At 39.1% G+C, this 26,076-nt stretch overlaps 1 protein-coding gene across 1 annotated transcript in view; it reads right to left on the bottom strand.

The window, feature by feature from the left end:
- The window catches only part of INO80 (INO80 complex ATPase subunit), a 133,329-nt gene that overhangs the window by 63,457 nt on the left and 43,796 nt on the right, over positions 1–26,076 (bottom strand). The window contains exons 10-24 of the mRNA XM_075530736.1: positions 23,986–24,181; positions 22,881–22,948; positions 21,853–22,062; positions 21,295–21,375; positions 20,325–20,420; positions 9,663–9,722; positions 9,087–9,229; positions 7,837–7,921; positions 7,127–7,244; positions 5,913–5,998; positions 4,591–4,758; positions 4,237–4,370; positions 3,090–3,157; positions 2,317–2,410; positions 1,437–1,608 (exon numbers count right to left, since the gene is read on the bottom strand). Of these exons, the coding sequence (XP_075386851.1) occupies positions 1,437–1,608; positions 2,317–2,410; positions 3,090–3,157; positions 4,237–4,370; positions 4,591–4,758; positions 5,913–5,998; positions 7,127–7,244; positions 7,837–7,921; positions 9,087–9,229; positions 9,663–9,722; positions 20,325–20,420; positions 21,295–21,375; positions 21,853–22,062; positions 22,881–22,948; positions 23,986–24,181 (1,779 nt within the window). The remainder of the gene's footprint in view (positions 1–1,436; positions 1,609–2,316; positions 2,411–3,089; positions 3,158–4,236; positions 4,371–4,590; positions 4,759–5,912; positions 5,999–7,126; positions 7,245–7,836; positions 7,922–9,086; positions 9,230–9,662; positions 9,723–20,324; positions 20,421–21,294; positions 21,376–21,852; positions 22,063–22,880; positions 22,949–23,985; positions 24,182–26,076) is intronic.

Raw genomic sequence — 26,076 nt, forward strand, 5'->3', positions numbered from 1 at the left:
CACCACACTGTTAGAAGAACATCATTAAACTGCGGGCTTTTATTGCAGAAGAGGCGAGTAACAGTTACCAGTCAGAAGACATTCCAGCTTGCAAACTCCGTCTAACTGAAAGGATAGACTAAGTGCCACGGCTCTTCTCAAAATGCTGCCCGTGTTCCTGCCTCATTCAGGATGAAAACCAGACGCTACAACAATCTAGGAGGCCCCGCACCTATACCTGTATCTCTTACTTAATTTCTATTTTTTTAAACTCCAAACTCACTGCCATGGAGTCAGTCTCTTACCTCATTTCTTATCACTCTCACCCTACTTACTCGGCAAAAGGCAACAACTGTTGAGAAAACACTCAATGTCAGGATTTTCCATGTTCTACAATTTGAAACCACAGTGAGATGCCACTACAACGCCATAAAAAATAGCCGTAATTAGAAAGACTGGTAACACCGAGTGTTGAACAAAACGTAGACTCACCACAAGTCTTATACATTACATTAGAAAAATGTTTGACTAGTAGCTACTAAAAGGATACATACACATGTACTTGATAATGTAACGCTTCTACTAGATGTCAACCTCAGAGAAATTAGTGCTTCCATCAACCAAAAGACAAGCTTAACTATTGATATATGCAACGTGGATGCAGATCAGACATAATAAAACACGTTGGATAATTCCATTTATATGAAGTTCAAAATGAGGCAAAAACAGATAATAATTACCTTTGTTCTTAATTAGAGGTATTAAATAGGAGACTGGAGATGTATATTTATTTTCATCTTAATTATGGCAAACATATAAGCAACACAGTATCTGCTCTTTCAGCAGTCTTCACATGTACACACAGCTTAACTCATTGCTATCCAGTCAACTATAACTCATAGCAACCCTAAAGGACAGAGTGAAGCAGCCTAATAGGCTTTCTCCAAAAGCCAACTGCTACCCTTTCTCCCGAGGAACAGCTGGTGGGGTCGAACTGCTGATCGTTTCTGGTCAGCAGCCAAGGCTTTACCTCCTGTGCCACCAGGATTCCTTACGGACAGTCGAGTGACATTAAATACACGTAAATGTTCTCTATCTTGCGAGAGGTAGCTGTTATACAGGTATAAACTTATCAAGCCACACACTTCTGGGCACACTGGTGTATAAGTTACATATACATAAGCCATAGCTGAAAGCACTGCATCTACTTCTCTGGGATCTTTCTGGCTTGATCAGGCTATTATTTACTCTCTTCTACTTATATTGATACTAAAGGAGCCCTGCTGACACTGTGGATTAACCAAGGTCAGTGGTTAAAACTCATCAGTTACTTTCCAAGAGAAAGAAGAGGTTGTCTGTTCCTATGAAGATGGACAGCCCTGGAAGCCCTAGAGAGGGTCACGAGGAGTCATAACTGACTTGATGGCACTGTGTATCACGATGAAATAATTGCTTACCTTTAACAAAGGGCAACTGCAAAGGTTGGGAAAGGAGAGCGGAAAATTAATCCCAAGAAGGAAATCCTTGTTTCTCAGATATCTCTGCTGGCTCTCCCATTCTGGGTCTCCCCAGGAGCGCAGTTGATGGAGCCTGTAGGAGGCTTTCAGAGACAGGAAAAGAGCTAACCATCTGAAACAAACCACATCAGACATGCTTATTCAGTGCTCCACAGAGGTTTGAGGGTCGTTCATAGCAGTGAGGAACCTTCCCAGCTTTGTCATTAACATGACCCTGAGAATTTTAGAAACAGCCGATCATCTTACTTTCAGAGAAAGCTGTTTCTTATTTTGTTCCATTGTTTCTGTCATTGACAAGCATTGATTGATTGCTATGGTATGCGACTTGGGTCACTATGGAGGAAAACTAACATCTTGCTAAAGCACCTCTCCTTCTATTAGGGAGATAGGTTTTCCTACTGAGGCCACTCTTTACTATAAATACAAAGTAATAATGTGAATAAAAACCATTCTGCCCAAGTATAAGAACAGAATTAAGCTGTCCAGAACAATGCTTAAAGAAGTCTATGCTGCAATCACCACTGAGCCCATTTATCCCATGGAAGGCAGTAAAAATGAAAAAGGCTAACTAGAAACTACAGGACTTAAAGAACTGGTGGAATATGGATGAGGGGTACAAATAGTTTTATTTATTTTAATATTAAAACATCATGCAATTATTAAGTGATTTCTAAAATTATAAATTTTCTCTTATAAATTAATTTCTATCTTAACAGAAGATAGTCTCTAAAATTATAAGCTATTAATACTGAATATTTAACTTCATACCATTCAACCTTTGTTGTTACATTTTTTCTCATCAAATAATAAGGCAACTCACCTGGCCAAAAGTCCCTGAAGCATAAGGTTTGCCATTTCTGCTGGAGATACATCAATAAACCGAAGGAAAGAAAAACAGCTTTCTTCATTAACACCTGGAATATCAAACCAAACCAAAAGATAATACTCAAAGCCTGAACTGCAACATTTTCCCAAAAACAATCAAAACATTTATATTCTCCGGAATCCAACCTAGCCACTAGGATAGAAGTTAATTTTACATTGTTGCTTTACACAGGCAGTAGAGGGATGGCAGATAGGCCAGAATAGAGTTGGTTTACCAATTATCTTTAGGGCTTTCGGTTCATTAGTTGATTGCCTTCTCTCTGTAACAAGCCGGTAGAGATGAAACCCCAGATGGACAGAGGTGAAAGACCTAAACCTTCGGTCCCAATCCTCTGACAGTGCTGCAAGCTCAGTAGCTCATTTTATGGAGGGAAAGGAAGAGGGAACTATCGTTCCAGTAGCTAATAATAGTGTTTTAGATTCTCTTTGTCATGATTCAGGGGTATGACACTTTAAGAAGGGGCAGGTGTAAACTATAGATGTGGACGATCAATGTAAAATCATCTTCTATTGTTCCAGTTATAGCCGCAAAGAACAGTTTACAGATGAAGACTGCTAATTTACTTTTAGTGAGATTAACATTTTATAAATGCAGGGCTAGCTAGCATGCACACAAATCACAACTCGTTCCAACTCAATCATCGAGGAAACAGACGCATCCTGGTAAATCCTTGACACACCTTATTTCCCAAAGATCAAGACACCTACCTTTTCTGTGGAAGAGAGACCGCTGGATATAGTCTGGTGCAAATGGAGAAAGGAGAACCCTTAACCACCTGCAAAATAAACCCAACCAAATAAATTAAATGATAAACATTGCAAAGTTAACAAGACTGGGCATTCCAAACTGAGGAGAATATTTTAGATTGTAACGTGCTTTAACTCATTCAGCTTTTAAAGTAGGTGTTGCCAAGTGGCCAGGCAAAAATTATGACATAAACAATTAATAAGTACTAATAATTAATAGGTATAAAGAAATAATGCAAGTTCAAAGTAGTCTCAATTTACTTCAAAGCATTACAATGCCAGCACTGTAAATGATCACATTCTATTACGTGAGATGCACTGCAGCTTCGATTGACTTTCCCCTAGCACAAACAACTCTTAAAATTAAACCCAAGAAACAGGCCAATTTCTGCTTCCGTCGGTTAAATATTGTTGATGACTATTTTTATGGTACTGTTTTCAAAGAGGAAGGAGTTTTCTAATTGTCTTAAAACACGAGCATGCCTTAAGAATCCCCTGGGAGCCTGTCACAAAATTCCAGAAGTTGGGACCAACCTAACTCTGAGGAACAGAGTAGACCCATAAGGAATGGGTCTGAATGGAAGTGGTCTTTAACATATGACCACCTTTCACAACCACTCCACCATTACTGTACTGCTACCTCTGAAGTAGGTCAATGCTTCAGATGAAGCTTGATTCGAAAGTCATTTAATTCTCTCACAAATGCCATTTCAGGGGCAAAATGAACCACTCGATGATAAATATGGGCAAAATACTAGTTTTTCACAAATGCTATATACCCAGGCACAAACAACTAGGTCCTTGGTTATGCACCAGGAACCAAGTTCAGCACTGGCGCAGGGGCAGCTGCCATTCTTTTCTGACGCGTACACATATTTGCATACAGTTGCACCTTCCTAAGTCAGAAAAGATGGCAACTGGAAGTTGACCATCTAGTTAACTCTTAACAGCATACAAATTCCGATCACAAGGGCTCTCAACAAACAGTTGTTCCATCTCTGTTTCCTAAAAAAGACCCCTTCACTAAATGTATCTGGTAAGCCATACAACACCAAATGACAAAAGCACTTATGGTCAACAGATAGTACAGATAAACAGATGCACTCACCTATCTCGTGAATGATTGAAGACCCTGATCTGTCCGTGACGGTAGATAAACTTTGAAATCTGGTATGGCTTTAGGGAAATATGAAATGGGGACCACGTTTCCTGCCGTTCAAATAACTCTGGGTGGTTACATACCTACGGACAAGTAAGGGTAAGAGCATTTTCATGTGGAAACATTCTCTATGAAGCGATGAGAGGTGGCAAATCCTTTGTGATTGTGTATGTCCCCATTCTCATCTTTTTACCAGCATTGTTTCTCGGATGTTCACAAGGGAGCCCCAACGTTCTTCACATAGCTGGCACTAATGCTAATCCTTGAAGTGAGTTCATACAGTTAGGTAATCTAAACTCTTACCTTTCTAAACTGCATGACCAGATTCATGAGGCTGCTGGTGGTAGTCTGTGCTTGCTGAGTAGAGCCCATGGAAGACTGCAATAAGTCCTCAATGGAAATTTTGTTCTTCAGTGCCTGATAGAGCAGCTTTTGTCGGCTAGTCAGTTGGCAGTACATTAAGATTTCAATCTAATGATCAACAAAAAGATTTACACTTGGAAACATAGTTTTTAAGAAAATGCAGTATCAGCTTAAAGTTGAAAATACACGTAGACCAGAAAATAATACACCTGTCTAAACTCCATTTCTCTATATGTAATATGAATAATTATACAAAAATATTCTTTCCTTGACTTTCTTCTCCTATCATTTCACATGTTCTCTGTAGGAAGCTTTTCTATATTCTTTCCTTTTTTTTAAAGTAAATGTAACATCAAATTTCAATTGTTTTTCAATAAACCACGATGAAGCTTACAACTGGATCATCTGACCATTTATCTTATCTCCTCTCAGTTCAAAATGCTCACATCTCTTTAATAGCCAACATTCTCTCACATCTGCACCTGGCCTCAACACATTCAAGTCTCAACACAACCTTTATAAACCAAAGACATTGGATTTGTATTTTAAAAGTGCTATGACCTGTGTACATTAAACTTCTAAATCTGATTTTCAGCAGAAATACAAGAAATAGATATGTCAGACAACTCCACGACAATGTAACTAAGATTTACAGAAGAAACAAGGAGGATTTAAAAGACACTTAGGAGACATAACTCCCAGATGCTACATGTGGACCTTGCGTGGATCCTGTTGACAAATTTATCATTTTAAAAGAGAAAAAGACACACAAAGAATATGGAAAATCTGAGCATTAACCAGATGTGATAAAATGGAATTGTTCTTTTTAAAATAGGGTGTTACTGATATTGTGGCCACGTATTTAAAATAAAAAACAAACCCCACAAGTATTTACAGATACATGTGAAAATATTTATAAGGGAAATAATATGACATCTGGGATTTGCTTCAGAATAATCAAGAGGGGTGTAGGGAATGGTCATGAGTTGATCATTGTTGAAGTTGAATAATGGAATGTGGAATGAGGTTAATTATACTACCTTCTCTATTTTCACAATGTATCAAATTCTCTATTACAAAAGTTTAAAACAAGAAGGAAAACTTGCCTTAATTTGTGACTCATTTTAAGTCTTTTGATCTATCCAAGTTCTCAAGAGCTTTACAGGTCTCCCTTCAAGTAAATATAACTGAAGGAATTCCCTACAGGGTGCCCTAAATTGACGTTTATCAAGGTTTAAATTCATAAGGTCATCTTTCCTTACCTTGTCAGATAATTCATTTTCCACATCTTTTTTGATTCTCCTTAGCATAAATGGCTTCAGGATCATATGTAAGCGGGAGAGTTGATCTGAAATTCCAGGAAGCCCCCAAATAATATATCATATTGATTTAACATAAAAAACAAATATAATGAAAAAAAATTTTTTAAAATATAACGTTCATCTCTCACTAAGCTCTTCAAACAACTCTTGACTCAATATTCTCTGAAAGAAGACTGGAACTTAATCTTTTATCTCCAAGTCAGAGGAATTTAAGGAACTTGAATTTTTCATTGCATCTTAAAGGAGGAAAAGCATTTTTGGCTCTTATTTATTCAATGATAATCAACAAAGATCACTGTATTTTCATCTCAATTCTTTTAAGAGTCTTTCAAGTAAATGTTGTCAAGAGTAAGATTTTCACATTCCAGTATTTCCCAGAAATCAGTGTTCAAAGGATGTCAACAGATTAACAACATGTAGTATAAGAAATTATTTAAGGATTTTTCTAATAGTGAACAGATATGACTTCATGTCTATATACTAAACACCTCAGAATTCTCTTAAAATCAGTCAGGTATAATCTAAAAAGTTTAAAATTATTGATAAACAGGGTTTAACAAAAGCTCATAATAGAAATAAACCCGGGAGGAAAGTTATCCTTATAATATTTTGTTGTCAACACAAGAACAATACTATCTTAGGAAAATATAATTGTGATATGAATTTTGAGATCAGGCCACATGCAGTATCCCTGAACTCAGTCTATTCTGCCTTCATTAAACACTCACGAAAGGATCAGCATCATTTACACTGGTTCTCTTTTGACCCGACTGATCATACAAAGCACATACAATTATTTTATAAGGGAACATATATCTTTCCTGGATACTCTCAATACAGAAAAAAACAAAACAGAACAAACTCAAACTATTGCAGTAGCACCAATTCCACCTCATAGCATCCCAGGAGGCCAGAACACAACTGGCCCCAGCTTCCACAGCTGTAATCTCTCACCTCATTCTCCCACCGAGCGGCTGGTGGATGTGAACCACTGGCCTGTGTTCTGGTCAGCAGCATAACCTGGCATTACTGCACCACCAGGGCTCTTCTTTGAATACTGGGAGACAGTCTTCCCAGAGAGGAAACTGTACAATTCTCTAGTTGCCACATTGATAGGCAGGAAAAAAATAAAAGCGTATTTTAACAGTACTCACTCTCATCAATGGCAGATTTATTTTCGGCATGGCTCTCAATGTCCTTGGAAAACCATTCATTAAATTCCTCATGTGAATCAAATAATGTTGGCATAATGAAATGTAACAGAGCCCAGAGCTGGAAATAAACAAAAAATGAGACAGCTGTGTGGGTCACCAGAAGGCAGTGTACGAGAACGAGGGGAGAAAATGCAGGCACGTCTGTCTGCACAAAGGCACGCGCAGCTATATTGCCTATAGTTGCACTCACAATATCATGGCACAATCACATATCTAAACCAGTGACCAGATGGCCCACACAACCTAAAGTATTTATTATCTGGCCCTTTGGAGAAAAAACTCGTTGACTTCTATTCAAAATGATCAATTAACTTTACAAAAACAAAAGTTACTCTAAATATTAAATACTACGTTTCAACTCTAGTATAAAAACATCTATGCAATTAATGGGTAGTCTTTCTTGATGTGGTTACTGTTTATTAGTTAAGAATTATTTCAAAGAATAAAATAAGGCATGACCATTACACTACAGAATGAAAAAGCAAAACTGATGTCAACAAGACTACTAAAAACAAACAAACAAAAAAGACTACTTAAAGCAGACCATGTTGTGGGGATTGTACTTTGTATAGAGCAGTAGGCTCCCCAGCGGGGCATACATGAAGAACTCTTGGCTACAAAAAAACCCTAGGGCCCTGACTAGCGCATACCTCTGCCATGGTGTTCTGAATGGGTGTCCCAGTTAGCAAAAGCCGATTTCGACATTGGAACTGCAAGAGGATCTTCCAACGAACACTGTCCAATAAAATGAGTTAGAAATTGTAAGTCAGCAGTAAATCTTTCTTTCTTTAATTACCCTGCTGAAAACCAATATTTAAAAGATACATATATGCCTTAATAAATAGTAACAGTGACTCAGAATCAAGTACTTCATTTTATACAGAAGATACTATCCAAACGTGGTATGTGCATAAGAAAGAGGAAAACTGGACCCTTCTACACTGAAAACATACAGTATAATCATTAGTCAGAATTAAATCAACAGCTAATAACAATAACACACTGAAAACATGGTACTGGGGTTTAGAAAAACAACATCCCTCAAGTAGAGTGGAACCCTTTCTGACTACTTGATGGTATTTCTATATTTTCTCTTGGCTATCTCAGGGTACTTCCTTAGATTGTTGATGTTCACGGGAAGGATGGTATTCTCTGGAACTGAAGTTTTCTACTGCAGATAACTAGCTTCAACCTAAGTGGTTTATGTCAACCAAATTGGCCCCAAATAATTCTGAAGTTATTTCAAGCGAGGCACTCACTTATTATTCACAATTAAACCATAAACGTCTTAGAATACTGGATATACTCAGTTTTATACTGGATATAATGCATTTTTTGTGGTAAAATTAGGTGCCTTAGCAGATATTCGGGTGGGCTTATATTCGAGTATATATGGTATATTAAACATGCTTTATTTTAAAAATATAACTTCTAACCAAAGGATTCTTAAGAGATCTAACAATCATCCAGGAAATGAGGCAGCCTATATAAATAAATTCATATGTAAAAGAGGGCTTCAAGAAGCTCTTGTAGAACATATTGGAGTTATTGGAAATGGAATTTATCGGAATTGGAATTAAAAGACAGTGGTATTTTCCATAAACCATCTGAAGCCCTTTCATTCATATCAGGCGTGTCTCTGAAATAAATGTAATGAGGGAATTGTGTATTCGGTATTGTCTTGATCTCCCCTAAGTGCTATTTTCTTCATAACAATTTTTTCTACTTTAATTTTATGTCAGCACATCATGGGCCACATAAAATTACTGTGGGGGCTACAGGCCAACAGTGTGGCATCCCTGATTTATATGAATGATTTGATCATTTAGCCCCCATCTGTGTGAGGCGGTGGGGTGGGGGAGGATCTATGGAGTTTGGTTACTATTATTTTTCATGTTACCTGGAACTACTCTTTAGTGCCTGGGCCTCATCCAGGACCATGTACTGCCATTTAACCCGCTGGAAATACTTCACATCCTGAACCACCAGTTGGTAGCTAGTGATAACCACGTGGAAGGGGGCGTCCTGAGTATAGAGAGTCTTCTGCAAATATAAAAGGGAAAAAAGAGTCCTGTTAATTTATAATAAGGCAGAGTTATAGCCTATATTTCCTTTTTAATAGCCTATATTTTTTAAGGAGGAATTTAAGATAGCTCTAAATATGTGTTTCTCATACTTGGCAAGGAGCTATGCAGTAAATTAAACCCTAACAGCCCTTAAAAATTGTACTCTTATCATAAACTATGCTAAAAACTAGTTCTCATTGTATGAAAGAAACTTAATTCTGAACTTCAAGTTTAGCAAATGGCCAGTAACAAAGAACAGTACAGTATCAGAAGGGGAAAATACAAAGTGCTCTTACTCAGTAACACGTTAGAAATTACTGAAACTTGAGAAACAATAATGACATATATGAATGAGTGTTGGACTTAATGGAAGAGAGTTGATACGAGTTTGCTTTTTAGTTAAAAATTACCTGACTCCAAAACCTCCTGATGACTTTTCTATCATGAGGATTTCCCCAATATGGGAGCACCTGGGGGAAAAGCCAACATACAGGTTATTTTCTACTAATATCTTGAAAGTATCATCACAGTATAATATTCAGAATAATTTCTTAAAACTTAATACAACAAATATAGGCATTCTTCTTTTGTCAATGGTGGTATACGTGGTTTAACCAATCACTTTGGTGACCAAATAACACACATAAACGCAAGATGCTAACCTGTTTGAGGGCCTGAGAGCTACTCAGAAAGTGAAGAATTATGAAGCTAACTTCCAGAATAAAATAAGAAAGCCAAGTGAGATAAGTATAAATTTAGTACATTTCTCCCCATGAAGATGTCTCTTTCAAAAGTTCTAGTTGAGAGACTAAGACTCTTAGCAGAATTTTTAGAAATACATAGCAAAATGAAACTTCGAGGAGGGATCTGGTAAAATTTATGTAATGTGACTTCAAAAACAGGGTTGTAAAAGGCACCAGCATTTCTTCTTGGCTTAGCCATTACTTGCCATGTCATGAGGATACCAAGCAGCCTATGGAAAGAACCATATAGTGAGGAGCTCCTGCCAACATATGTGATCTAGTCATCTTGGAAGAACTTCCAACCCCAGTCAAGTAAGCAGACAACTGCAGCCACTGCAATGACATTACTTTTTTAAAACAAAAAGCCAATAGAATGCTATCTTCAAAGTGGTAGAAAACTGTCAGGCTAGGAGTTCATACCCAGCAAAAACATCCTTTAGAAATGAAGGTGAAATAAACCATCACCAGCTCACACATGCTAAAGGAAATACAAAGAAAGGTGTTCTCTGAACAAAAGGAAAACAATCTCAAACAGAACCTCAAATATGCAGGAAGGAAGATCAATAAAAATTATGATTATGCAAGTAATATGGGGTTTATATATTTAAAATCACACACAAAAATAATAGTATATAGTCTACAGTAGGAGGGTGCAGCTAAATGTACAGTCTCAAAAACCCTACAGAGGGTTGGTATGGGTGGGAATCAACCCAATGACAATGGGTATTAAAGTTAAGGTCCTTGTATCATCTTGAAAGTAGTAGTAAAATTACATTATTAATTTTAAAGTCCAGGATGTATGTTCTAATCTACGTGCTATCTACTAAAGAAGAGTTAGATAACATATAACTAACAAGCTAAAGGAGGTGGATGGGGACTAGAATAATAAATATAACAAGTACTAAAGAATACAAGGAAGAGAAAAAGGAAAATTGAACAGGTAAAATAAAGAGAAAGCAAATGGCAAAGCAGCAGATTTAAACTAACATGAATCTTTACAATTAAAGTAAGCACAAATATGACAAATGAAAAAAAATACACATTAAAGAAAGTAAAAGGAAGGGAAATATATTATGTAACAACTTACCAAAAGAAAACTAATTTATTTATTTGATATCAGAGAATAATATACAAAGGGGTTTAGAAAATACATGGAAGAATTCCACCATTTTCTTTTTATCCAATGTTTACACATCATTTTTGAAGTCCCTTCATATAGCATATCACACTCAACTATAGAATACAGTTTCCAAACACTCACAAGAATTTCACAAAAATTGCCACCCACTGGGCCATAAAAGCACAATAAATTTCAAAGGATTAAAATAACACACATTTTTCTGTCATAGGGATTGAAGCTATATATTTTTAATGAAAAGAATTATTTTAAACCAAAAGATAATGAAAGTATGACATAAGAGATTCCAGCAAGACAGCTGCCTAGAGAGACAAACTATACAAACAAGACAGGATAAAAACAGACAGTGGGGAAAATGCTAAGTAAGCCAAACACTGCCAGAATGAAGAACGGAACCCATACATACAGGCATCAAGTAAAAGAGTGAATGATCTGCTCGCTGGTCGTGAGCTGAACAAGTCTGCCCATAGGGAAGGGCAGTCTCAAGCACCTGGCGGAGAGAAAAGTGGGACCCCTTCACAAGCCCCCCATTGCCTCATAGCCAGCAAAGGTATGACCGGGGCACACCCGGGTGCACCCATCAGGCAGTCTGTACCTCCCACTGTACACCTCCAGGGCTGCGTGAATCTGGAAGGAGTGGATCAGTCAAGTCCGCGACAGCACAGAGGTGACTGTGGTCGGAGGCACTGAACAATCCTCAGTTCCCACAGTTACTGGGGTGACAGAACAATCCATTCACAATAGCCACCACAAAGGTTAAACACTGAATAAAATTAACCAGATAAACCAAAGACTTGCATAAATAAAATTACAAAACATTATAAGATCCAAAACAGAGTACATTAATGGGGGGGATGCTTCCTGTTCATGGATAGGAACACAACACGGAAATGGTCAATAGTACTTAAAGCAATCTACAAATAGAATTCTAATCTAGATCCCACCATCAATCTTTAAAGAGATGGAAAAAATAATCACCAACTTTATATGGAAAGAGACCCAGTGAAAGTACACTAAAGAAGCAGAATAAAGTAGCAGGTCTCTCACTTCCAACCTTAAAACCAACTCCACAGCCATAGTAGTCAAAACAGCATGGAACAGGTACAAGGAGTGCTACATAGACCAATGGAACTGAATGAATGACCCAGAACTAAACTCATCCACCCACCTAAACTAATGACTGACACAACTTACGGAATGGGGTGGAGAGGTTCCTCGACAAATGGCGCTCACGTAACGAGAGTTCCATTCGCAGAAGAGTACGCGAAACACTTTATACACAACTACGAATCCAAAGACCGAATGTAAACCCTAGAACTAAAGATCACCAATGAAAAAAGAGGGGCAAACTTAGGGGCCTTGATACATGCATAAATACACTACCAAATAGAATGGAAAACCATGCAGCAAAAGACAGAACAGTTCACTGGGACCTTAACAACAAGCCACTCAAGAACATCAAGACTACCAAAGGGATAAAGGACGACCCACAGACTGGGGAAAACTCTGGCAATGACATATCCAACAGCAGACTAATCTAGAAAGTCTACAGAAAACTCCCACACCTTAACAAGAAAAAGATAAATAACTCCATTGAAATTTTTTCTTCCTATCTAGCCGCTCCGGAAAGTTGCCGCACCGGAGCAAAGAGCCCCCCGCATGGTGTGGGCTGCGCGCCTGTACCCCAATGTCCTCCAGGAAAAACTAGCACCCTGATAGGAGTCCTGAGCACCTCTCCCACAATACGGTGGCTCAGGAGCTGAAGACAATCCAGGTTTCTTCCACACCCCCAGCCCGCAAAGGAAAAAGCATCCATGTCTACTCTAACTTCCACTGCCACCCCCCAAATAAAAAGGAGCCCGTTTGCTGATAAAAGAAAAACAGAAATAGACAGAGGACATGAACAGTTTGTTAAAGATGTAGGCAGCCAACAAACATGAATACTTGTGATCACTAGCCATCTGAGAGCTGCAAAGTACGCCACTGATGAGATTACACTTCACACCACAATTGACAGGAAAGTTCAAAATGCAGAAAACAATCAATGCTAGAGTGGTACGGACACACTGAAACCCTCGTACCCTGTTGGTGAGACAACCACTCTGGAAAGCAGTGTGGTATTTCCTCAAACAACTGGGAAAACAAATGCCCTCTGAGGCGGTAACCACGCCGCTTGGCAGTATGAGAAACAGACCTCTATGTATCTCCTATAGGCATATAGCACAAAAAGGTGCACACACATTTTGAGAGTAGCACTATGCACTGACAGGCATTTAGGTTATTCCCAGTTTCTTGCGATCAATGGAAGAATGCATAAATACAATGGAATACAAGAGGGTACTCCCATCAAAAGAAAAAAAACCTCGGAATTTTCCAAAGCTATGTATTTAAATCTTTTTTTTCCAAAACAATGATTATCACCTGCTAAGTACTCTCCATTTGTCAAATCTGTGATTCCATTCTTGCTCACCTCGTGGGAAAACGAGTACTGTGAAAGCTCTACCCAGAGAGCTTTCTCCTGTTTTCCTTCTTGTTGCAGGGGAAGGCACCCCCTTGGAACTATGCGGCGCTAAAGAAAACGATGAAACGGAAACATTTCATGGCATGCACGGGTTTGGAGGGCATTATGCTGAGCGCAGCCAAGCACAAAAAGGCAAATATTGTATGAGACTGTTGTAAAAAAATTTAAAAAAAGGTTTTCATACTAAAAGCAGAAGGCTGTGATGGTTACTAGGGACAGGAGGAGAAGGGAGGGAAGGGGAAGTAGTGGACTAGAGCAGTGGTTCTCAACCTTCCTAATGCTGTGACCCTTTAACAGAGCTCCTCATGTGGTGATCATCCCCAACCTTAAAATGATTTTCGCTGCTACTTCATAACTGTCATTTTGCTACTGTTATGAATTGGGCGCCCCCTGTGAAAGGGTTGGTTGTTCGACCCCCAGAGGGATCTGGACCCACAGGTTGAGAACTGCTGGGCTAGAGGGTGGAAAGGTATTAATTCGGATGAAGAGGATAAAACCCTACTAAAGGGAAATGGGGGGGAGGGAAAGCAGGGAGAAGGCAAGCTACAAGGAAATTTGATAAGGTATTAATTAAAAGTGATCTGATATGCAAACCACCCCCCAAATCACAAAATTTGTGTGTGTGTTTATGTGTCGAAAAGAACGGCTACTGGGTACGATGCCTCAAGTCTATTGCAAAGTAGGTTTTAACATGTCTATGCAATCAGTGAATGGCTTTAGTCACATCCGCTCAATAATATGCTGTCATAGTCTCATTAACATGCCTTCAAACAAAATGGTCCAATCAAAACAATGGCTTCCAAGAGGACCTACTGGACCAGTTAAATTCAAGGCAGAGAAGTCAGCTCAGAAGGTGATGGTACTGATCTTAGGATCCCAAAGGGGCAGTCTTGACTGATTTTCTTAAAGGACAACCATAAAGGCCTTTTAGTAAGATGTTTTAAGAAAATATGAAGCTTCATTAGTTTAAAAAAAAGGGTCAGTAAAGTTGTACTAAAAATATATGTACGTATATATGTATGTACGTATGTATGTAGGGGTGTGTGTGTGTGTGTGTGTGTGTATATATATATATATTACCATGGCAATGTACCTACTCGTTCTTTAAGAGTAGCAATGGAAATTTCATTGGGAAACCTTACCTCATCCACGCTAATGGTGCTCTTACCCCTTTATATTTCTTATGCTCAAAGAATACTTAAAAGGAAGTTTTGATGTGGTATATATCAAAGAATGCAAAATTCTTTGGAGAAGGGTTAGAGAAACAAGCTAACCAAATGCCTTCAGAATGCTAGAGATGACTTAGATGGAGTTTTGTTCAGAAATAATAGATTCAGATTTTGATATTTTTGTTTAATAAAAGTTTCTATTATTTTGTAGTGATATTTTTTTACTTATCCCGGTGCTGTTTAAGAAAAAGTTGTGTAATGATTGTACAACTCTTATTGATATGATCCGACTACTGAATTGCCTGATATGTAGATTACGTCCCAATGAAACTTAAAAAAAATGAAAAAATTAAAGTTATAAATCAGATTAGACTTGAGCTCCACTGAAATACAATAAAAAGAAAAAAAATTAAGGACCATGCAAAGGAAAAATAAAGAGGAAAAACGGAGTAGAAAACATGTAAAAAAGCATCAAGAAAGCTGTCTGCTTTTCCAAAAGCAGATTAAATTGATAATCCCTTTAACAAGATCAACAAAAATAAGAGGGCAGAATAATAATTTCAGGAATGAAAAATGGTACATTAACTATAAAAATAAACCATAGGAGAAATGTCATGGGAAATAGGAGCAGTTAGAGGCACTGACCCTAGAACTGTAGCAAGAATGCTACTCAGAGGACTTGCCAAACGAACTTTCAGACTGTCGTTATCACAGACATAGATTAACGTAAGAACATTATGAATGGAAGTGAACTATAAACCTGAACAGAGACTAGTTTTAACTAGGTTCCATAGGAAAGTGAGTATATTTCTGAAAATCTAAAGGAAGAAGAGGTACTTAGATGGTGCAACGTTTGCAATCAGTGGTTAACCTACAGGTCGACGACATGAACCCATCTAGGGCACCTAAAGAAAAAAGGCTGGAGATCTGTTTCTGGAAAGATTACAGCCAAGAAATCCCGTAAAGCAGTTCTACCTGTGACACATGAAGGTCACCATGAGTGAGAAATGACTCCCCGGCAATGGGCTTTGTTTGATTTAAAGAAATGGCAGTAACGATGGATCAATTGGGCTAGCAAACTTTTCCTTTAAGTGGCCAGAGAGTAAATATTTTAGGCTTCATAGGCCATATGGTCTGTTGCTACTCAATTCTGCAGTTGTAGTGTGAAAGAAATCATAAATAATACATTATGTAGCAATATATGAATTTGAATTTCATAAACCATGTGTCTTGAAATATTATTTTTATCTCTTTACCAACCATTTAAAACTGTAACAGGAACTCATAGCCAGCATAGCATAACCAACATGAAACTGAGCACTTGGACACACAGGCGATCGGTGAACTGATCTATGGACACACAGGCGATCGGTGAACTGATCTATGGACACACAGGCGATCGGTGAACTGATCTATGGACACACAGGCGATCGGTGAACTGATCTATGGACACACAGGCGATCGGTGAACTGATCTATGGACACACAGGCGATCGGTGAACTGATCTATGGGCACACAGGCGATCGGTGAACTGATCTATGGGTAGGCACAAGTACATACATAGGTGAGAACAGATAAAAGTACGTATAACCAGAAAAGGCCAAACTCATTGCCACTGAGTTGACTCTGGCCCATAAAAACCCAAACTCCAAATTCACTGCCACTTTCTCCTGTGGAGCAGCTGGGGGTTTCAAACTGCTGACCTTGTGGTTAACAGACCAATGCAAAACCAACTATGCCACCACAGCTCCTTTTTGGTCCATAGAAACCCTAGACAAGGCTTCCAAGACTGTAAATCTTATGGAAGCAGCCTGCCTCATTTTATCCTTGAATTGGCTAGGGGGGTTGAAACACCCACCTCGTAGTTAGCAACCTAACACCTAAGACAGTACCTGCCATCAGGGTTCCTTAGAAGTATCCATCACCCACTAGTGTCAAGTTGATGCTGACTCATAGTGAGCCTATAGGACAGGGTAGAACTGCCCCTGGGGATTTCAGAAGCTAGTAACAGGCATCAATCATCTAGTTCTCCTGGTCTCAAGGTAGAAGAGGCTGTGGCTCATGTAGACTTGTTTCTTCTTTGTGCTTTGGGTTACCTTTTACTCCTGGTTCGTAGAGATTCATAGTTGTATCTTAGATGGCCACTCAAGCTTTTAAGTCCCCAGATGTGACTCATTTCATAGGATGTGGATCATGATTTTTGACTGAGTTGACCCCCGAGGCAGTAGTACCATGATTTGAAATCCATAAACCAGTTGTTGGAAGGTGTTTGATTACATATGAGTATCCATATTTGTGTGTAGAGTGAATATATGTGCCTGCACCCATATATTTATATTTACACATACCTATGGATACGTAAGAAGCCCTGATGGCCTCGTGCTTCCCATATATACTCGTGTATAAGCTGAGTTTTTCAGCACAAAACATGTGCTGAAAAACTGGGTTTCGGCTTATATTCGGGTCAGTGGTACCCCAGTAAGGTGTAACATCTCGCTGGGCACCCCCCGCCCCCAGGTAATGGGATAAGCACCCGTCATCTAGCGGGTGATTGCGATTTCTCCGCTGTCCATTCAAAGCCCCGCTGACACTGCAGGGCTTTGAATGTTTGTTTACTCACATCTAACCAATCAGAGCCGTCCTATGACGTGTATCTTTGAAAGACCGTGTGCGAATGATGTGGCATGAATGGATGTCATCTGGTCAAGCCCGAGTAACAAAAGGAGGAAATCTCATGAAGCCTGACAGAGAGTTAATAGCAAAGTGGGGTTGAGATGCATGGGAAGACATTCCAGAAGACATGGTGCGACGTGCCTTCCAGAAATGTAGTATTAGTAATGCTATGGATGGCAGTGAAGACTGCGCTTTGTATGAAAATGACAGCAGTGATGGTGATGACGGCGATCTCAGTGAGGACAGCGTCTATGATGACCTCACACCAGCTGAAGCTCTACATTGGGATATGGATGATGATGAGGAATCCAGTTTTGAAGGATTTTAACTCTTTACATTTTAGCTTGGTTGCTGATTAACTCAGGGAATAGTGCTCTTAAGGTATCATTGTTGGACTCTCACTTTCTCACTCACTCACTCACTCACTGACTCACTCTCTCACTCACTGACTCTCTCTCAGTCTCTCACTCACTCTCACGCACTCATTCACTCACTCACTATCTCACTCACTAACTCATTCACTCTCATTCTCTAACTCTCACTCACCCTCTCACTCTCTAACTCACTCTCGCTTTCTCACTCACTCTCTCTCTCACTAACACTCATTCACTCTCTAACTCACTCATTCTCTCACCCACTGACTCACTCACTCACTGATTCACTCTCTCTCACTCACTGACTCTCACTCACTAACTCAATCACTCTAAAAAAAGGTATCATTGTTGATACCTTATGGTTTTTTTTAACCTACTTTCCACTTACTGTGCTGGTTTACTAATGTTAAATGACTTGTCCTTTTGTTTATGTTTTTTATTTAAAATAAATATTTAAATACATTACCCCACTGATGTCTCAATTTTTAGTAATTTTATTTTCATTTGTTTTGATTATTGAAACTCACCAATAGCTACTGCATTTTCCACCCTAGGCTTATATTCGAGTCAATCAGTTTTTCTGGTTTCCCAGGTAATAATTAGGTACCTCGGCTTATACTCGGGCTGGCTTATATTCGAGTATATGGTAAGTGTTGGCCTGTTAACTGCAAAGTTAGTTCAAAACCACCTCGGTAGAACGATGAGGCTTTCTACTTCAGCACAAAGACCAGGAGAAGTAGATGGTGCCTAACTTCTACTACAGACCATTCTGATCTGACTCACAATAGTTGGTCCTGGATAGAATGGCTGAAAAATATAGACCAGAAATCAAAGTTTTATTGAAAAACAACAAAAACAAGGCAAACTAGAACGGTAGAGAACCAAGGCCTCCCTGATGTTATCTCCCCAAGACACTCTTTTATCTGAAAACAGAGCCTTTCCAAATGCGTATTTTAGCAAAATAGCAGAGGGGCACACAAAAGAAAAGACATTACAAGTAAGATCAATGCCCCACTTAAAAAAACACTAGCATGAGCCCAAAGGTTGCCAAGCCTTAAAAGCAAAGATGAGAGTTCTGAGGGAGGGGAGCTGGAGCACTGGCAGGGGAACAATAACATCACCAATTTGGGTGAATTTGTCAAACAGAAACCTAACTTGCTGTATAAATTTTCACTACCACCAATACCCTCCAAAAAATCAATAAAATATTAATAAAAAGCGATCTTAGCTCAGGGGCTGTGAAAACAGCGATTGCTGAAATTGGCCGACATGCCACAGTGTACTGCCCCTTCACCGGCGCACCAAAAGGAGATCTAACGTACAACTAGAAAGCAGGGCTTCAGGCTGCCGGCCGCGGTTAAAAAGGTGCCAAGACTTAAGTAGCATCACAGTGCCATCTACTGGCAGGCAGAGGAGCTGAAAGTGGTTTGGAAATTTTTAAGATTTCAATTTGATTGTTCAATATGTACTGAACATTTTATTACATGTGGTACAAAAATAAACATATACACATATCTTCTTTAGAAGGAAAATAAAACATAGTGACTCTATATGCCATATATATGGTCATCATACTCAAGAGAATATAATCAATAACTGGCTTAAATAATAGTCTTTCTTCTTGGAAGTCGAAAGTCACTCAAGCTAAAAGTGACAAGCTTCAATGTGCCTTGTAAACAGTCTTTAAATTTCCAAGTCAGCCACAAAGGTATCCCTGTAGGATATCCCAGATGTCCCATACGGAACATATGAATGTTACAGAGACCCCAAATCTCAGAGATGATGTCAACATTCCTCGATACATAGCCCCCATAAAAATCTATGAAACGTATTACTATAACACATATGTAACTTATTCCCCTTTTTATATGAAAGCAACAAACCCATCCACTCCTTTTTTCATCCAACTATCCACAGGAAGCCCCTATCCAAATGTTGTCCATTTCCTTACTTCAATTCTACCTCAATTTACATTCTACCTCAATTGTTAGCACCTGAAATAATTAAACCACATTTCACATTTATCTACCTTAGACATTATAACCTGAACTGAGAGCAAAAATCTGGCTTTGGAGAAGAATAGAGGAGAGATCATTGATGAATATACTTGGGAGGGCAGGAAGCACAACACCATAAATTTAAAGGATAACTGACCCGATTTCATGATTTGCCAAAACCTGCTAAATCAACAAGAGATCATTTTCTGTTCTGACAGTCAGACCAGGAGCAGCAATTTATACGGCCTACTGCAGCCAGTCACTCACACTGACCTGTGGTTCTCCCACCTGCACTGTGCTCTCTTTTTGCTCCTAATAGTAACCTTTATAGGAAATGTATGCAATGTTTTGGAAACAAAAAGTAAAAACTAGTGGAAGCAATTAGGTAAGTCAGTAAGACAAGCGGAAGAATCAGGAAGTTGAGCAACATATAACTTTTTGTTGGATTTATTTTTACCTTAAATTTAGGAACAAATCTAGTAAACTCTTGGTGCCAATTGTTAAGTGTAGAAGCAGGAGAAATTATTAAGAAAGGTCCCCAAATGTTCTCTCTCTGCAACAAAAAAAGAGGGATCAGTGAACCACAGAAAGCTGAAAATGTCTCATTCAAAACTATAATTGGTTTAAAACAAGCAGTTAAGAATAGGAATAGAGTTGCTTGCATACAATTTGAGGGAAAAACAACCGAACAACTTCTCCTCCCCGGACCTCCTTCAAGTCCTAGTTCTCCTCCCAGGGCCTCCTTCAAGTCCGAATTTCTATCCTTTGCAAAAGCACTGATAACATAATGACTTACAGGTGTTATTTCCCCATACTAGATTATCCTAACAATTTTTATTATACAATTGGTTTAGAGCTTTCACTTTTTCCTAAATACTTTATTTTTTTTAATGTGATAGAAGAGCTTACCTTTTATTTTTTCCCAAAGTACTTTTACACATAGTATCTCACTTAATTCTCACAAAATTCCTACAAGGTGGCTATCACTCCCACTGCACATAAGGTGGCACTGCACCTCAGAGAGTTAGAGACAAATAGTGGAAAAGAGGTTAGGCGATTCGCGTACGTTTACATTGTTAGGAAGGGTAAAGTTGAGAAGTGAAATCAAGTCTTCTGAACTAACTACAATGTTCTCCCTCTTCAACTGGTGGTTCTCCATCAGGGAAGGGAATTAAAACCACACGTGATCCAAAGCTATGCTGGCCTGTGGAAAACCATAGGTTATGCTATACTCCTTCAGTAAAGGCCTTAAGGGCAAAGACCAATCTTATTGTCTTGGTATCTTACCGAGCCTAGCTCAGTGCCTTACAAGGGGGTGATACTCACTAATCAGTGAATGGCTGAATAATAAGACAAGTATACAAATATTAGTACAACATGGCTACAGGATCTAGAGAGAGGAAGATGGAAAAATTGCCTCTACCCACCTCAGCCAGATGGGCCAGGAGAGCAATGCTTTGTACTGTCTTGCCAAGGCCCATTTCATCAGCAAGGATGCCATTAATACCCTGGAGGAAAAACACATGTGTCAACGCCGTGTGCATTCCGTCACACAGTGCGCGCCCCACCGCCAAGAAGACCAAGCAAATGACAGGTTTATTTAAGCAAACGTTGACAGAGGCCTAGCTCAGCACTAGTGCACACTGCTGTGATGATTCCTGCTGCCAATGCCACACCTAAACCCGGGACCCTTAAAAGAGCACAGCAGGCCAACTGAGAGCCGTAAGAAGCAGGTTCTTTAGCTAACGAAACTCAGGCACAAAGCAAACAATCAGGTTTACTAAGAACACACCAAACTACATGACAGAAGCACTTTCCAGGTTATACATAAAGACATCTTTCTGTCTCTCGTCAAAGAATAGAGCTTTAAAAGAGGGCTAAACATTAAAACCCGGTGCCACGCTCATTCCATAATTACACTGAGCCAACACTTTAGGAACAGCTAACCCTCGAGGGAGAGTGGAAAGACAAGGTCAGCTATTCACCTGTTCATAGAGATTAGCCAACCAGTTCATGCCTTTCAGCTGATAGCCCTTTAGCTTGCCATTAAAAACCGTGGGCTGTGGAATGTCCTCCCCGGCCCGGATCGACGGGTTTGCCAAGCTGTAGCTCTCCCCAAACCCAGTCCCAGACGTGTCGGCTGCCCGCAGAGCAGCTGCGCGGCTTTCTTTTGCATCTTCATCAAATGACCTTGTCTGGAAAATATTAGAAGAAAAAAGTCCTAAATGTAAATAAAATTTCCAGTGCCAGCATCTATACCCCGTGTTAGAAAAACAACGAGGATAAAATTACGACTGCATACTCCAACAGCATATAAGATGGTTTCATATATAAAATTACATTACAGCATATTACTAATTTAGTTAACATGATAATCATAAAGACATCGGAATGTAATTTTGTCGATGGATTTATACTAATCTGCATTACAACATAACTGCTTCATCAAGGGATTTGCTAAAGATCTGATTGGTTAGAAAAGGGGGCAAAGGTCACATTTGTGTCTATCCTTGATTTGAACACTGTCAAAGGTACATCAGTTTAGTAAATTGTGTTTTCTTTACTCAATTCAACTTAACTGCAAAGTTTATTTCTCATTTCAATATTCATCACTGTATCACAAGTAGCAGAGAGCAAATTATTACTAAAATGTGTGTGTGTGTGTATGTGAGAGAGAGAGAGAGAGAGAGAGAGAGAAAGAGAGAGAGAGGTCTAATTTAGCAGTCTCTTGAGACACGATGACTCTCTTTTTCACAACCCACCACAATACATTTATATATGAGTTACTACCCACAATGACTCAAGAGGGCAAAAATCTAGGCACACTGTCCTGGCCTCCACTCATCACACTGCTAAAGCTGAGACAAGTAAATCCAAAGCCTCCACTCACTCATGTACACACATATATGCCAGTGCCTTAACTGGAAATGAAAACACTAAGGGAAGGTGGTCCTGTAAGTACAAAGGCTGTAGGTGTTTTCAGGGTCAATTGCAGTTTATCTTTAAGACTCACCCGAGCTTGATGAATATGGTAGGCATTTTCAGCATTCTTCAGGGCCTGGGTCTTAAAATGATTACTATCTGCAAAGGAAAACTTGTATATTATCAGATGATCGCCTCCAAAGAAGGAGTTCATATGAAGACCCCTGAGTCCCTTATTCTACTGCTCCGTTGAGTCACTAGGGTTGGGGAAAGGCTCCACTTCTTTTACTGACAAGAGTTAAGAGCTGGAAGAGCAACAAAGGCAGAGGGCTGCCGTTGTTCTCCAAGAGCTAAAGCCAATTCACAAAAATCACACAGGAACTTAGCTCTACTTGTTCCTAGTCATGGGTTTTGTTTTATGTTTTTAAGCAATGTGATCAGTCAGCACAAAAGAGAAGGAGGATTCACATTTTAATGTCTTGATGCTGGGGGAAACTATCAAGTATCCACCTTCCTCTTTTATTCCTAACTGAACATCTTCTTGGCCACTACTCCCGGTGAACCTCCTCTCAAACTTTACCCCTTCATTTGCGGCCACAAAAATACCCAGACTGAATACTTTTCCTCATGCTTGAATCACCAAGAATCTTTTTTATATGAGAAATTATTCTCTCTGCTGGCATATGTTCCCATAACTTTTCCAATTCAATACATTTTATTTCTATAAGCAAAGTAAAAACTGTTAAAATGTCCCCTAATTTACAAGATTATATAACCATATCCTAAGTTCTCTAATAAAATTGATTTTAGATAGTTGTTGTACATACATACACACTCCCCATTTCAATATAATAATCCCTCCTCTGATTTATTGCCTAAGCAATAAAAATTAAAATTGTATGAGTTAATAACATATATTAATCGTTAAAAAAAAAGTTAAAATACCCACCAAACTAATTGCCATCAAATCAATTCAGACCCACAGCGACCCTACGTAGGGTTTCTAACACTGTAAATCTTTACAGGTACAGACAGCTACATCTTTCTCCTGTGGAGCAGCTGGTGGGTTCAAACTGCCAACCTTGGGTGAGCAGCCCAATTCCTAACCCAGGGCGCCTCCAGGGATCCTCTGATTGAACCTCAGATATGAAAATTGGGCGGGTACCAATTCCTCTAGTTCTTGAGCCAGGCCTCACCATAATCTTCTTGTGTGATATTTACTACCACACCCCCACCAATGTCGATCTGTCTCTGAGAAGAACTGTCCTCCAGTTTTCTGAGGATTTCTTCTTGGATTCCATCGTGACCCATGTCTCGTTTGCGACTCATGAAATGGGCATACAACTCTGTCTGCGTGATTAAGAAGTTCAGTTTTCGCTGTTGTCTCTTGGCCTAAAGGACAAAAACAGTTGTTACGAATTATGTCCTCCCCTCAGAAAGTGTTGAAATTCTGACCTCTATGTCCCATATGGGAATATGTTACCTCTTATAATATCAATGAAACAGGACTAGTACAGGATGGCTTGAGTCAATCTTTTAAAAAATATAAGAGGAGTACATTAAGGAAGCAGAGATAGGGGAAGAGAGATGTGAAGTCACATGGATATGGTTCAGGAATAGAAGCTCAGAGAGACAAGGACCTTTCTCTAAAGCCAACAGAGAAAGATTTTCTTAGAGCTCATACCCCTGAATTCACACTTCTAACCTTCTACTGTAATAAAATAATTCTATTCCCTCATCAACAGACATAAAAATTAAAGCCATTTTTTAGTACTTCTGTTACAGCAGCACTCGATAACCAAAACAAGTTAAAAAGGAAAAAGAGCCTAATTAGCAATTATGACCAAGAAATAGTCAACACAATGCAATAAACCTATATGAAAAAGTTTGTGGAGAAATTATTTCCACAACATTTTTGAAACCTTCCCCTTATATAGTTTGCATACAATTTCTTTACAAATCCCTTACCTTTAAACCTAAGAAACTAAAAAATCCAAAACCACTACCTTCAAAGCAATTCCAATTAATAGAGACCTACAGGATAGAATAGGCTGCCCTTTTGCATTTCTAAGACTTAATCTTTACCAGAGCAGACAGCTTCAGCTGGTGAGTTTGACCCATCAACCTTCTGGCTTACCAGCTCACCCCAAAACCCATTAGGACACCAAGGCTCCTTCCTATAGACAAGTAAAGAGTCCTAATGAATAACTATTTTCAGTACTACTAAAAGCAGGCAATAACCTTCATTTGAAGTCTAATGAAAACCAGTGTGTTCATGCAACAAGGAATCTTTTATTTACTCAAACCCACTGCTGTGGAGTCGATTCTGACTGATCGGGACCTTACAGGACAGAGTAGAATTGTTCCGAGACCATAAGTCTTTTCCAAAGCTGCAAGCTTTCCCGTTCCCCCAGGGAGCAGTGGGGGACTTGCACGGCTGACTTTGCAGCTAACAGCCCAGCGAAACCCACGGTATCACCAAGGCTCACTATGCCCACCAAGCTTCTCGAAAGGCCTTATTTCTCTTTGCTGTACTACAGCGGAGACACAAACGAAGCACATCTGGTTTCACAAGCTAGGTGCTGGGTACGTGGACACTGCTTAATTACAAATACTCTTCTCTAACACTACAACTCAATAAGAGAGTAGGCGGCATACAATATTTCAAAAGTCAATTCAGGAGGTTTTCAAGAAAAAGAGGTCAGTTAAAGGAAGAAAGCAAGCCCATGAACAACCTACACAACGTATGGCTCACCTGTGATAAAGATAAAAAGAAGCTAAACACAACTCCTTTTCTAAACAGGGGAAACAAATTCAAAATAACTCTGAAATACCAATGAAGGAAAACCAGCATTGGGTAAATAAATGAAAGCATTCCTCAGCATATAAACAACGAGTAAGCAAACAATCTCAAAGACTGTACTACAGGATCAGTCAAACCCACTGCCACTGCAATGTGTCAACTCCGACAGCATACAGGGCAGAAAGCCTCAGCTTTCTCCCACAGACCAGCTGACTGGCTTTCCCAAGAGCACCGGGCTCCTTGATACACTGTAAATATCAAATTCAACAGTGATCATTTTATATAACTCTCAGTAAAATTCATTAAGCACATAAAATTCATATGAAAAACATTTGATTTAACCTTAAACCACCTCCACAAAATAAACAATAAGGAACATAACGAAGCAAAAGTCCCCAGAGTGTACTCTATAAAAGTATGCTACCTGGGAGGGGGAGCAGGGAGAGCAGGAGGAAAATGAGGAGCTGATGCCAGGGGCTTACGT

Source organism: Tenrec ecaudatus, chromosome 14 (genome assembly GCF_050624435.1).
Source record: "Tenrec ecaudatus isolate mTenEca1 chromosome 14, mTenEca1.hap1, whole genome shotgun sequence".
Classification (NCBI taxonomy): domain Eukaryota; kingdom Metazoa; phylum Chordata; class Mammalia; order Afrosoricida; family Tenrecidae; genus Tenrec; species Tenrec ecaudatus.